General features: G+C 36.7%; 2 protein-coding genes across 2 annotated transcripts; one reads left to right on the plus strand and one right to left on the minus strand.

The window, feature by feature from the left end:
* Nucleotides 1-1,760: 1,760 nt before the first annotated feature.
* TEX1 (Transducin/WD40 repeat-like superfamily protein) lies at nt 1,761-6,729 on the plus strand. The gene is made up of 11 exons (XM_078314832.1): nt 1,761-1,993; nt 2,483-2,578; nt 2,771-2,900; nt 3,201-3,292; nt 3,457-3,525; nt 3,643-3,700; nt 4,695-4,794; nt 4,899-4,985; nt 5,507-5,585; nt 5,727-5,859; nt 6,530-6,729. Exons 1-11 carry the CDS (start codon nt 1,928-1,930, stop codon nt 6,565-6,567), a joined length of 948 nt encoding a protein of 315 aa, XP_078170958.1. The 5' UTR covers nt 1,761-1,927; the 3' UTR covers nt 6,568-6,729.
* Nucleotides 6,730-9,307: 2,578 nt separating this feature from the next.
* On the minus strand, nt 9,308-12,286 carry LOC144565844 (putative LRR receptor-like serine/threonine-protein kinase At4g37250). The gene is made up of 2 exons (XM_078315691.1): nt 10,450-12,286; nt 9,308-10,052 (listed from the first exon to the last, which is right to left on the minus strand). Exons 1-2 carry the CDS (start codon nt 12,230-12,232, stop codon nt 9,418-9,420), a joined length of 2,418 nt encoding a protein of 805 aa, XP_078171817.1. The 5' UTR covers nt 12,233-12,286; the 3' UTR covers nt 9,308-9,417.
* Between the last annotated feature and the right edge of the window lie 1,879 nt (nt 12,287-14,165).

The raw sequence follows: 14,165 nt of genomic DNA on the forward strand, positions 1-14,165 counted from the left end.
ACAACGACACTCCTCCGTGTCATCTTGTCATCATCACTCTCCTTGGTGATGGCCTCTAATTCAGTGCTCTCTTGTGGCTTCTCCTCATCAGCCACTGCGCACCTCACAACTTCGGTCTCCTTCTTGACCGATTCTTCAATTGGTTCTTCAAAGAACCATGACTCAAAATCGATCTCCTCATCCTCAGGCTCACCAGCCTCTTCGACGTCCTCTACGTCGGCCACCGACTGCATCGCAACAGCCACCACTGCGTCCCAATCTTCTTCACTTGGGACCTCTTCTATTGCCTTCTCCTTCGTGGTCACCACAAAGCTTCCTTCATTCTTCCTGAACTAACGCTCTCTCGCATAGTGCCCTCGTCGTCCGCAATTGTAGCACTCCACTCTTCTACTCCGGTATTCACCGCCTTCGGCTCCTTTGCCCTCTTGGTCTCTAGGAGCTCCCCCTGAACATGAACACCTCTTGCATTGTTCATGACAAACCTTCTCCGTCTCAGGTTGTCGTCGATACCGGTCTCTGCTCGACTCTCCACGTCGACCACTATACAAAGCCTTCTCCTCTTCGTGCTTTACCGTCAAACCTGCCAGCTGCTTGGCAAGAGTTTCCTGACTGGCCAACAAATTCTCCAGTTCCAACAGGGTTGGTTGCGTCGCCCATCCTGGAATTTCCGTGATGAAGGCGCTGTACTCCGGCCTAATGCCATTCAGGATTATCCGCCACATTCTATCCTCTCCAATTTTTGCATTGGCGTCTAACTGCTCAATCTCCCTACACAAATTTTTTACTTTAAGAAAATACTCACTTACAGTCTTATCACCTTGGGAGATATTCATCAGCTCCCTCTCGAACAGTTGCAGCCGACTTGTGTTCTTTCTTGAAAACAACGCGGCAAAAACATCCCATGCCTCTTTTGGTATCTCCACATCTTCAATGTGAGATAGTAGGCTCTTGTCCACCGTAGCCTTCAACACGAATAATGCTCGGCCCGCCTTCACCTTCCACTTCTTATAAGCTCGGATCAAATTCGGTGGCGGTTCGATCTCATTGCCACCGACAATCTCCCATAGATCTTGCCCCTGTAGATATGACTTAATACATGTACGCCAGTCTCTATAATTATAATTATTCAACTTCTCAATCAAACCACTCATGCCACTCAAGTCTGACATTTCGACACCACGGCGTATTAAGGGGTTACACAAACCTCCTAATCACCAGGACCTTCGACACAACAATAGACTCACGGATTATCCGAACCTTCTAGCCAATAGGACCTAACTTGGCTCTGATACCACTTTGTTGAGTAGAGACACTATATTGAAACTAATTTTTATTACTCTCTCAATATATTCTTACAACTCTACTACTTAATAATCTAACCTCCAAGATTACACCCTCTACTACTTATATTATCCTACACCTCCAAATTACTACAACACTCTACTACTTATATGATCCAAGATTGCTTTCTTGCTTGGATGGTGAAAATGAGGAGCAAGGCACCCTATTTATATTTGCTCCATGAGAGCCAAAGAAATATCTAGACCTAAGATATTTTTGGACTTTTCTAGATTTTCCTACATCTCACACCTTGGTAGCTACTACCAAGTTTTCAAGATTAATTTTGTAACTATTTAATTGGACTTGGGCCTCTTTGCTGCTAACTAATATTATTGATTTAATTACTAAATTGGCCTTTTAGTTCGGTGCTGAATTTCAACAGAGGGTTTTAAAGAGCGACTTTGAGAGAGAGAGAGAGAGAGAGAGAGAGAGGCAGCCCCTGCCTTATTTTGAGAAAGAGCGAACGAGAGCTGGGAGTAGGACAGCGTACCGCTTTCCGACCTCGTCTTTCGTTCTCTTCCCTCTATCATCTCACAGCACGTCATTTTTCTACTTGGTTTTACACTGACTCGGTGGAAGCGCTCTCATGGAAGACAAGTCCGTGGAATTCAAAAATTTGTGCTCTAGAGAGTACTTTGGTCACAAGAGAAAGGTAACCTGATATTTTCCTTTCTCAGATCAACTCCGTCTCTTGTTTTGTCTCACGGTTACAGTGCCGTAATCTATGCCAGGGCAGTAATAATTCAGAGGATCTCTATGAGCTCTTAGCTGTTGCTGATTTTGGAAATGTTAATTACTTTTGTTTGAGCTTATATGGGCTTTCTCTGTAATGAGGCAAACATTAGATTTAATCCCTGAAGCATGAGAAATAGTCTATATGACTGTGTATCGTTACATTTACTGAAATTTCTAGACACCGACATAAATTGTCTAAAAGTTGTTCAATTGTTACAAACAAGAGCTTTATTGAGCCATTTCTACCTGGGACACTCAAACTCTTTATCTTTTTCATCACTTTATGTCAAAGAAAGCTTAAATTTACCATCTTTGAATAATACTCCCATAAAATCAAGCATTTTTTTCTTGTAAAATGAATAGCTGATCCAACTTCCCCCATTTAATGGGTATATTTTTGTCTTAGGTGCATTCAGTTGCCTGGAATTGCACAGGCACCAAGCTGGCTTCAGGTTCTATTGATCACACCGCAAGGGTTTGGAATATTGAACCGCACAGCCATGTATTTCCTGTTTACATTATCAGTTTTTCCAATCATTCTTACTTTCATCGAATATGATTCATTGATATTGATGTTACTTTTGGTTGCATATTGTTTGATTGCTTTGTTGAGGCAAGTTTTGACAATTGAGTTTGATTTGATAACTAGAAATCCTGTGCAGTGAGTGCTAAAAAGAGAAAATGTCATTGTCAGGGAAAAGTGAAGGATATAGAATTAAAAGGGCATACAGATTGCGTGGATCAGCTATGCTGGGACCCAAAGCAGCCCGATGTTGTTGCCACTTGTTCTGGAGATAAGACTGTTCGTCTTTGGGACACTCGCAGTAATTACACCTACTTATTTTCTGGTGTTTCCAACATAATAATTTGACCTAATTAAACAATAATTGGTAGCTCAGGTATGGGGGTTAGTCCCTGCTAAGTTGGTTTCTTGGTTTTGAACTGCCAAGGAGATAACCAAGTTGTAATAAATGATGCATGAATTTCTGTCCTTTTACCAGTCACTTGGCTAGTTTAAACCACAGTCAGGTTTTCAATTTTTTTTTTCCTTGCAAACTGGATTGCTTTTGGCATGCTCATAGTTGTCCTTCTAATTGTTTTTTATTTTCATTTCATTTTATCAGGTGGTAAATGTGCACAAAGTGTTGAACTCAGTGGAGAAAACATCAATATTGCATACAAGCATGATGGCACTAACATGGCTGTTGGCAACAGGGTATCTATCTAGTTAGCCTTTTTTTTCTTGTTAAGAAGATCAAATTTTGATTTAATAGAGATGTGACAAATTAGCACTAATAATGACAGAGACTTTTGTCCGTTAAGCTTTGTGTGTAAATACTTGATCTGTATTCATGCCTTTTCTCTTTTGTATTGTTGTAGGATGATGAGTTAACTATATTAGACGTTAGAAAGTTGAAGACAGTTCACAAACACAAGTTCTCTTATGAGGTTGATCTTATCTTTACTCATAATTATACATTTCATATACCATTTCTATCTTGAACAGTTGAACATGGTTTATATATATTTTAAGTTGCTAAATTCTTGATTGTTATTGCTTTTCAGATTAATGAGATTGCATGGAACAAAGCTGGAGATCGTTTTTTTATCACTACTGGCAATGGTAATATTGGCAGAATTTCACGTATACCATTTAAAAAGCCCAAAATTCATAACATCATATTTATCCTTGTAAATGTATCAAATATACCCAAATATTAAATTGATCATGTTTAAACTAAAATGAAAAACTGTTATTAATAAATTATGGATTAATTTACCGCTCCTCTCCATTCTGTTGCCAAGCAATACGCCAAGTGAAAAGGGCTATTTTAAATGAAAACTTAGCACTTCTCCTTCCGTTGAACATAAATTAGGGCACACAAAGCTGCTCGAGCTCTTGTAACGTGTTAGAACATTCATAGGAAGAAGAGACAACACTTAAATGGGTTCTGAATTCTTCCAGTAAGTCACTGCTGTTATTGACACACAAGCAGTCTTGTTTTAAATATTGGCTTCTTTCATTTCAACAAGAGCAAAATGGGAATTTATGAGTTTAGAGTTAGTTTAAATTAAAAACATAACACATTAGGCAAATATGAGAGTTTTGTCTAATCTAGAAGGATAAATATGAAGCGGTTTCTTTCATTTCTGTGAGGGAAAAATGTGAGTTTATGAGTTTGGAGTTAGCTGTAATGGTAATGATAATGAATTGGGCAAATAAAAGAGTTTTTCTAATATAGAAGGATAAATATAATAATATGGATTTTGGAGGAGAACATAATTTTGAAATATTTGAATGGTATGTGTGAAATTCTGCCTTATATTTAATTCTTAAATTTTTTGCATCTTTCAATGGGCTCTTTTTCTTGACCAATTAATAATTTAGCACAACTGGAAAGCGTTAAGACTCGTTCAGTAAAAGTGACAGGAATAATACAATCATTAAAGGTAAATATCGAATTAGAAATCTAGAAATAGAATTATGCAGGTTGCGATCAATATTTGAAAACAACAGTAGAGAATTACCACTTTGGAAAATCTACTACCTTCACATGTGATAACAAACTATTATAAAAAAACTTAAGCTCTCTCTCTCTCTCTCTGGTTTCTTATAGGTACAATTGAGGTATTTGATTACCCATCCTTAAAGCTACGTCACAATTTGATTGCTCACACAGCGGGTTGCTATTGTATTTCGGTTGATCCTTCAGGAAGGTTAGTTTTCATATTTCCTTTTTCAAAATCATCTCTTTGATAGATCAGTAATTTCTTCTTCATTCTTTGAAAAACTTATTTCAACTGTGGTCCTTGCCATTTAGGTATTTTGCAGTGGGAAGTGCTGATTCGCTTGTCAGCCTCTGGGATGTGAAGGAGATGCTGTGCATCAGAACATTAACAAAAATGGAGTATGTCTGTCTTTAAAGTTCATTAGAAAAGGTCTTTTTGCAAATAGCACCCTCCATAGTTTTTTATTTGCAACAAACATCCCAACATACCATCACATATTTATTGAGACATTTGCAAATATTACCTGACCATAGATGAGAGTGGTATCAAAGATACTGCATTTCTTTTGAACTATAGTCAATTTTTTGCCTAACCTGACTTGACTTTTTTTATTTTTTGCCCAAGTCCAAATTATAGGCCAAGACACTTGATTGTTGGTGTTAGACATGTTATTGAAAATAATTGATTCAGTTATAATAAAAAATAATAAAGGGCAATAAACCATGGTCCACTCACTTAAATGTAATACTATTTTTTTTAATATTTGGAAATGACGACAAATTGTGGGTGTTAATGGCAAATATATCATATTCTGGGTGCTGTTTGCAAATATGGTATTGGGGTGATCTGTAAAAGACATGTAGACTGCAGTTGGAGTTTTATGGACGTGCGTCATTTACTTGCAATTGCTTTATTTCAGGTGGCCAGTAAGGACCGTCGGTTTCAACCACACAGGAGAATTCATTGCTTCAGCCAGTGAAGATCCTTTTGTGGATATTGTATGTTAATATCTTATGAAGCTACTACTTTGAACTGCTAATATGTCCTGTTGCAGGTTACTGTAGAGCACATATCAGAGTGTAAGATGTTTCTTTTTAGATGGGAAATTGATATATTAACATTTATAAATTTTTTTTCAGGCAAATGTGGAAACAGGGAGGTCGGTCTATCAAATACCAACTAAAGCTCCCATGAATAGTGTGGAGTGGAACCCTAAATATAACCTTCTGGCTTATGCTGGAGATGACAAGAACAAGTATCAAACTGACGAGGGTACGTCTTAGATTACTATAATTTTGTAACATACATTGAGCTGTCAAAATATCAAATTCAAATGGATGGAAGATTCAGAGGATCTAACAGCTGGTCCAAACCCCATAAGAGTACCTGTATCCAGTGCAAGTCGATATCCATTACTAGATGGATATCGGATTTGAATCCTATGTGGGATCTTGTTTCGATTAATAGCAAAATGCATACCTCATAAAAAAACACAACATATTTTATGTCATAAATAACAAAAAGAGAATCAATGGACAACCCATGTTTATCTTGCAATTTCATTACTTAGAACTGTATTAAAAGAATTCCAAATATTAGGATCCAGTTAAGACCATTTACATATCATGCATATTGAACCTACTTGAAGACTATTTCTGGATTTGACTTTCCATCAAATTTTAATCAAACTGGCCCAATAAGCTACACGATCCATCTACAAGATCCACATGTAAAATCTAATAAGTTATCAAGTTAGTTTTCAAGATCCACATGCTGATCCATTCATTCAGATTCTCATTGGGTAGTTGAATTATTATATCCATTGAAGGTCTTAAACATCTACAAAGCTAATAGTTTGATCTCTATTGTGCTCACTCAAATGCTCTCTTTAATTTTTCTTAAGAAATATGATTCTGATTTTTGGAGGGATAATAATTTGCAGGTGTATTTCGTATATTTGGTTTTGAAAGTACATCATAATGCACATGTGGGTATGTGGTTGCACTTCAGCTGAGGTTGAGGTGAGAGAGATTTGTTATGATTTTAGCATGCTATCTATACATGGTACTTGTATTATTCTGGTAAATTTTTAGAGTTTTTTACATTTTTAATCTATTGAAGATTGCAATTCATGGTGGGAAATTTCATCTCAATTTGTGTTTCATTTTTCTTTTTCTTTTCCTTTTTTGGCGGTCTAGATTTTTTTATCAAACCGCCACCCTAGGTCATGAAAGTGGTTTTGTTACCATGTAATAACCCATGATTGGACAGGTTCTAATGCGGTTAGCCAACATGGTTGATAGTTTGGTTGGTGAATTGTGCTTGGCTCAGCCAACCTATCTTTTGGTCTTTGCCTCTTTGGTCATGGACTATTATTTCCTCTCTTTTTTATTGGGATTAAAGAAATTGACTGCATATATAATTTGCAAATTATCCTAACTTCAACTGAAAAATGAACAGTTAACCAATATTGTCGTCTATAAATATATGGATGGTGTCAACTCAGCTATATCCTAAATTAACGTGCATATCATATATATCTACTTTGTTGCGCCCGAGCACAAGGCCTGAATGGAACTACGCCCATTCATTTTCCAATGCAGCTTGTTCTTAGCCACTATAAAATGCGCAGAAGAGGTAATGATATTTTATTTTTAGATTTTGGTTTCTTCTCATCTTTTTCTGCATAATGGCCCGTGGGCCGTACTGATTGGACTGTTAACCAATTGAGTCTTTCTTGTCTTTAGTCGAGTTCTGCATTATTGTACTAATCTATTTAGTTGTTTTATCTAATCACAAGTGACACCTATAGATCTGGATCTAGCAATTGTCTATATTATTTAGCATTTATTTCTAGCAAGATTCTGTTAGGAATGATTTAGCCTATTAACCTAATATCTGGTTGTAGGAGAATGATAATACTATTTGGTTGGAGTTGTAACCCAACAAGTCAGTCGAGGTAATCTTAAGATAGAAAAAAAGAATGACAAGTTAAATGAACTTTTCTCGTGATGTTTTCCTAATTAAGATTAATGGCCGAATTTTCATCTTGATGATTAATCAAGTTATTAAAATAAAATATTTCCTATTTTGAGAAGATGGTATATTATTCGTTCACTAGTAGTGCAGAGCCAAAGTATTTTTTAAGTACCAAGGACAAATACATATGATCATCATATTGGGAGTTGTAACTTATTTAAGTGAATAAGACAAGAAAAGAGACAGGCCAGCAAAAGGAGCATGCAGTCCAGCAATAAAGCTGTTTACCTCGAATAAAACATTTAATTAACTAGATCTATACTCTCTTGTCTGGATGTCCACCGTACCGTACCAACAATGTAGTTATGTTAAGACAAATTTGGAATTGGATTTCCAATCACATTAATAAATTGGGGCCGTTCGGCAACAAAGAATTGAGTCTCCTTAAGACTTAATCATACTAACACCGGTTTTTTAACGCGGATTAAGAACATCTTCTTAACTTTCTTTTGTTTGGATCTTAATTTTCTATTCGGATTTTAAGACACCTATACCCCTTCTTTTAGTTTTTTTAGCTTTTATTCACCAAGTAAGACAACTGAACATCAGTTTCTTAGTGCTCCTTAAACTCTTAATTATTTGTTGCCGAACGACCTGGTTTTTCTTTTAATTGTGCATCCATTAAGGATTTGTGGATTATTGATACCCTTATACCCTTTAAAGATAGACTTGTAGTTGAACTACTTAGAGGAGCTGTCCTTGGACAGTTTGGTTAGAGAGAAATTAATCAAGTATATACGTTAAAGAGACTAACCCTTCTACTGCAAAAACATTTAACTCTCGTATAATTGCCTTGGCAAATTTTTGGTGTGTGTCTAAAGTAATGATTTTCATTTAAATTTGAGCCTCATACCGCCTTCTGACATTAAGGACCTATCAAAATAGATCCAAGCCATGTCAGTGGACAACCCGGACCTGGCCACAGCAGTGGAGGTTCTGGTGAACATGGCCGAGGTGGATTTTTTGGAGACTTCTCAGGAGCTTTTTGGGCATGGCAACCCCAAAATCAAATATCTGGAGACGCTCGGGCTGATGCGGACTTAGTGGATTGGGATTTACTAGATGATTAGGCTTTCTTTGTTGTTATGTTTGTTTTTTATTAACTATTATGTAGGGTGATGTTTACCTGCTTTTATTGAACAATATTTTGTAACTGAAGAGATGTAAGGCTGGTCTTGTTCGTGGTACGTGTTTTATGTACTAAGTCGGGGTCAGTACTGATTTCAATAGAGATCGGTGGATAATATCCACTACTTTTCAAAAAAAAAAAAAAAGATGTCCACCGTACCAAACTCATTGTCCCTTGTTTTAGTAAGTCAGATATAATATTTTAACAATTTTTATTAGTAGATTTCTTACATGCGTACAGATAATTTCCAGAGGTTTGCTGGTATCTACAGATTTGAAATGTGGTTGCAATACAAGTTTCATAATAACATGGACGATCCTGGACGGGTTAGAGACCGTTAACATGTATTTATTAATCATTAATTTGTAATCGATTTCAGGTTCGAGGTTCAAGTACTAGGTACTAATGGTATGAGATATTTTTTGCATATAATTGAGAAGCATGAGGCACTAAGCTGTTGGGCTGGGCACTCAGACATTTTATTTCTGTTTTTAAATAAAACCGCTAAGATTATAATACTTGCTTTAATTCACACAAATCAATCTACCCATCTCCCTTGCAAAGCCTAAATTTTTGTGAACAAGATAAAACATCTTTTACATTTAGTGACTAATCAAAAAGAAAAACACACCCTTTTTATAGAAAGAAAAATAGAACCTTGATTAAGAATCATATGGTATTCTGTCAAGCACCTGCATGGCATCTTTCATTGATGGCCTCTTTTGAGGTAGCATGTCGCAACAAGAAAAGCCTAACTTGAAGAAGCTCAAGATAGCCTCCTCTTTGCCTCTAACTTCACCTCTTAACCCGGCATCAACCATCCTTAAAACCCGGTCCACTTCTTCTACGACAGAGTTCAACTGGCACAGCTCAACATCTGAAAATACCCGACCCGATATCAACTCAAGTAGAACAACCCCAAAGGAGTACACATCAGATTTTGAGCTGGATTTGAGGTTCTTTAACATTTCAGGTGCCTGATAAGGAGCACTGGTCCCCAATGAAGACAAAAGCCCCGCAAATGGACTCATGGGTAGTGAAGGGGATAGATCTGGGAGGCTTAAAGCTGATCGTTTGCTCCCGAATTGCCGGTTTGCTGGGTTGGGTCTGATCAATCGATCAAGCCCGAAATCTCCAATTAGAGGCTCAAATTCAAAGCCTAGTAGTATGTTGCTTGGTTTTATGTTTCCATGCACTTGTTTCTTTTCATGGATATATGAGAGGCCTCTTGCTATTCCTTTTGCAATTCGCACCCTTGTGTTCCAATTCAAATGTAATGGTGAGGACCCTTGTTTATCTGTTACAAAATAATTCAAAAAAACCAAATTAAAGCTTATTTTTTGTATACTGGAAGTTTGATTACATTTGATATAACGTTGGAACGCCTTGTAAATTTGATTTTGATTTTTAATGAAGAAGTTCTTCTATATATTCTTTGAAGTTATGTTCTACCTGTATGATTCTTTTTAACAGAAGTATCACATATAACACTTGAATGTAAAATATGCATGCACAGTCATTGACTTGTATTGGTTAGATACTAGCACAAAGTAGCCTATCTGAAACATTTATTACTCGCCTTTTTTTCATGACTTTTGAGGCTTTAATACCAGGAATGAATTTCTTTGTGTATCATTTGTAAAAATCTAATTACCCCCAAATCATATATAATTGATAGAAGGATAAATTCTTACTTCGCAAGGAGATATTTGCAAGACTTCCATTCGTCGCATAATCATGTATCAGGAGCTTCTCTTCAGGGCCCCAATAAAACCCCCTGATTCGTAGCACATTTGGATGTCGAATTCTTGCAATTGCTCGTACGTGCATCTCAAATTCCTTCAACTTGTCACCCCCATTGCTCTTTCCATTTTCCCCTATTCTTCTCACTGCCAATACTGTACCATCTGCCAATACCGCTCTGTACACAATGTTAGGTCCAGCTGCCCCTAAAATATATGCTGAAGCCTTCAATAAAGTTTCCAATTCTAGCTCAGGTGTGCCATATATGGTTACCAGTACCGGGTGTAGATTATTTTTCTCTTTGGACTTAAATTTTTTTATCTGTTGCTGAGCACTGCTATCTTTCGGTGTCTCTGCTTCTGTCTCAGAACTCTCAGAAGTTTCTTCGGTTTCATCTCCATCTCTATTTTTCTTTCTCAAACAACAAACAAGACCACTTCCACTTGCTCCTGCCTTATCTGATACCGCTCCATTTCCATTTGCATCCATCTTTTTTACAGCACTTGACTCTCTTTGTTCACCTTCTTGTCGCCTTTTCTTTTTAACATAGTAAATATACATGAACACTAAGGATAACACAGCAATGCCGGCTAAATCTCCTGCGACTATTACTAATATTGTGACCATTCTATTGCTACCTTGTTTGCCTGCCTGACCACGGTTGATTGTGGAACTTCCACTTGTATTATTTGGTATAGCCGCAATAGCAGGAGGAGATTCAGACTCCACTGGTTCAGTGGAATTTGGTGGGTTTGAAAGTGTTGAAGGGATTGTGCAAAGGTTCTTAAGCGGCGTGCCACATAAATCGGGATTGCCCAAAAATGCTGTAGGCTTTTGTGTGAGAAATGCACCAGTTTGCGGGATAGGCCCGGTGAAGTTGTTGAATGAAAAATCAACTGTGGCATTTGGTGAAATTGTTATCCCGAGTTCTGGTGGTATTGTACCAGTAAGGTGGTTATCCGACAGATTCAAGTACTTGAGATTCTCACCACCAAACTCGGCCAGTAGAGTACCGTTTAAAAGATTTGAACTAAGATCAAGTGTTTCAAGGCTGCTGAATCCAACGGTCGGTATATCCCCATGGAGGTAGTTATTTGATAGAGAGAGAGTGGTAAGATTTGGTAAGAGTGTGATATTGGTTGGCACAACCCCGGTAAATGCATTTCCAGCAAGGTTGAGCATCTGCAAGTTCGTCAATTCTCCAACTGACTGGGGTATCTCGCCAGATATCTCATTGTTGGAGAGAGAAAGCACGCGTAACTCGGTGGCACTGAAAAGTGTACCGGGAAGGGTTCCATTGAACAAATTTCCCGATAGATCGAGGTGGCGGAGATGCTTTATCATCCCTAATTCTGGTGCAACGGGACCGAGAAGCTGAGAGTTGGGCAATACCAAACCAATGACTCGCGAAAATGTCGGGGCCCAACTGTTAGAAGAACTCGAACTGTCAGTAGTGTTACTGATACTACTTGTATTAGTGGTGATATTTGTGCTGACAGCGCTGGTAAGAGGGAACCCCATGCAAACTACACCATTCCATGAGCACGGTGATGTGTCAAAATAACCCCAACTGGAGAGAACCGATAATGGATCAGAGAGAATGGAGTACTTGAAAGAGAGAAGCAATGGTATATCTGGGTTGATAGCAATTAGAGGAGAAGGAAGGAGAAATAGGAGAATGGTAAGAGAGATGTAAGATGGAGAATTAATGGAGGCTTCTCTTGAGGGGTTCATGTTTGTGGTATGAAAAGGAGCAATGCATGATCTCAGAGAGGGACAGAAAGAGGAGGGAAGACAGTGGGGATATGATAAAGGTACAAGGATTAAGAGTTGCTCACCAAATCAACGAGTGGTGATTGGTACGTGAAAGGGAAAAAGGAGGAAAAAAAAAAAAAAAACTTTGTTTTGGTAGTTGTTTATGGAAGATACAAAACTGTTCTGAGGACTTGGTCTAAAATACTTATTTACACTTTTACTGCCTGCTGTTACCTGTTAGCAATAAAATATAGAGTTTATCGCTTATGTGCCCATCAAAACTAATTCAATATTTTTCAGATGTGTTAGTTGCCCCTTTGTAAGTGGCTGCATGGCACATCTGACATCTCGGTCTACCCAATGGAAAGCTTGTAGTCCATTTCATACTTTCATACATAGTTCTCTTTTTGTTTCAGTAATATGAAACGGGCTAACAAAGCCTTTTATCAAAAAAAAAAAAAAGATATCACACATAATCTTTTTATTTTTTGAAGGTTCATATCACAATTCACAAGGTTATATGGATATATGGAATGAGGCTTACGGTAATATGCATATTATGGATGATCTGTGCTAAGAATTCATATCTCTTATTTCAAAATTTAAATAGTCGATCCGAATGATTCAAAATGATTTTATATGAAAATGTATTTAAAGATCAAATTTTACATTGAGGAGGGTTCAAATGCCTTCATTTTTTGTGCTTTCATCATGCCTCCATTTTTTAGAACTTTAATAACTCAAAATTTAAAATTTAAAAGTCAAAATAAAACCGTAATTTTATCTATGCATGTATAAAAAATTATGACATTTCAATTTTATTTTGGTTGTCATCAAGAACTTGTAAAAAACTTACAAATGTGGATGATTTCTAGATGTTGATTTTTTAACTTATTGATTCACATAAAAACAAAATTGAAATGTCATAATTTTTTATGAGCACAGAGAGAAAATAACATAGATCACATCTAATGGTTTTATTTTAATTGTTAAGTTTTACATTTTGGTTATTAAAATTTTAAAAAATAGAAGCATGGTGGAGACACAAAATGGAGGCATTTGAACTCTCCTCTTTTATATTTTGTAAATTTTGTTTATTATTTTTTAAATACGTAGAAAATCACAGCTTCTAGATGGTCCAACAATTTTAGATCAAAGTGATTTTGTGTCCATTTAAAAGATAGTTAAAAAGATGTTAAGCATGGATTTCACAAGAATATATCTACGATTATAGCAGTAGATATGGGTAATGAGAAATGCAGAAGTGTTTAACGGTCAATTAAAGGAGCATTGGATGGAGCAGGTACATGTGAGGCAAGAGTTGGTATTTGTTTCCTTGCTAATTTAAATAGAGAAGCCACAGCACAGATCGTCACACCACCTTGGAGCCTCTTTTCTCTTGGGCTACCGGAGGCATCCTGTGGTTATAGACTTGCAGTGCTTAAGGTATGTTTGGATGCACTAAGAATAGCGTTATTCTTAGAATAGCAGTGCTATTTTATTCTAGAGTCATTCAAACAACATCAAACGCTATTTCGAACAGCCATAATAGCCTTGTTCCGCTAACCCAACAAATACTTGAAATAGCGTGAATGGACTATTCAATAGTAGCTATTCCAAAGAATGCATCCAAACAACTTTTTAGCTATTCCGAATAACTTTGAGTTAGCATCATTTTCAAATAGTAGTTATTCTAGCTATTCTAGATTGCATCCAAATGTACTAAAATAATTAAAACAAAAAAATTGTAAATAATTTGATAAGTTTGTAAATTAAGGCGGATCTGAAATAAAGTTAGAGGGTATTATTTGCCTCTCTCACTCATAAAATTTTAATAATATGTTTGTAGTTGAAAATAATTATAAATAAACTATGTATTCACTTAAAATTTTTGTTTTATACTATCACATTT

The sequence above is a fragment of the Carex rostrata genome, chromosome 14, assembly GCF_964058835.1.
Source record: "Carex rostrata chromosome 14, lpCarRost1.2, whole genome shotgun sequence".
Classification (NCBI taxonomy): domain Eukaryota; kingdom Viridiplantae; phylum Streptophyta; class Magnoliopsida; order Poales; family Cyperaceae; genus Carex; species Carex rostrata.

Coding starts and splice junctions, on each gene's coding strand:
- LOC144565844 (XM_078315691.1), bottom strand. CDS start 12,232: ATGAACCCCTCAAGAGAAGCCTCCATTAATTCTCCATCTTACATCTCT. Junction 10,053..10,449: donor TGCAAATATCTCCTTGCGAA/GTAAGAATTTAT, acceptor ATTTTGTAACAG/ATAAACAAGGGTCCTCACCA.
- TEX1 (XM_078314832.1), top strand. CDS start 1,928: ATGGAAGACAAGTCCGTGGAATTCAAAAATTTGTGCTCTAGAGAGTAC. Junction 3,293..3,456: donor ACATGGCTGTTGGCAACAGG/GTATCTATCTAG, acceptor GTATTGTTGTAG/GATGATGAGTTAACTATATT. Junction 3,701..4,694: donor TTTTATCACTACTGGCAATG/GTAATATTGGCA, acceptor GGTTTCTTATAG/GTACAATTGAGGTATTTGAT.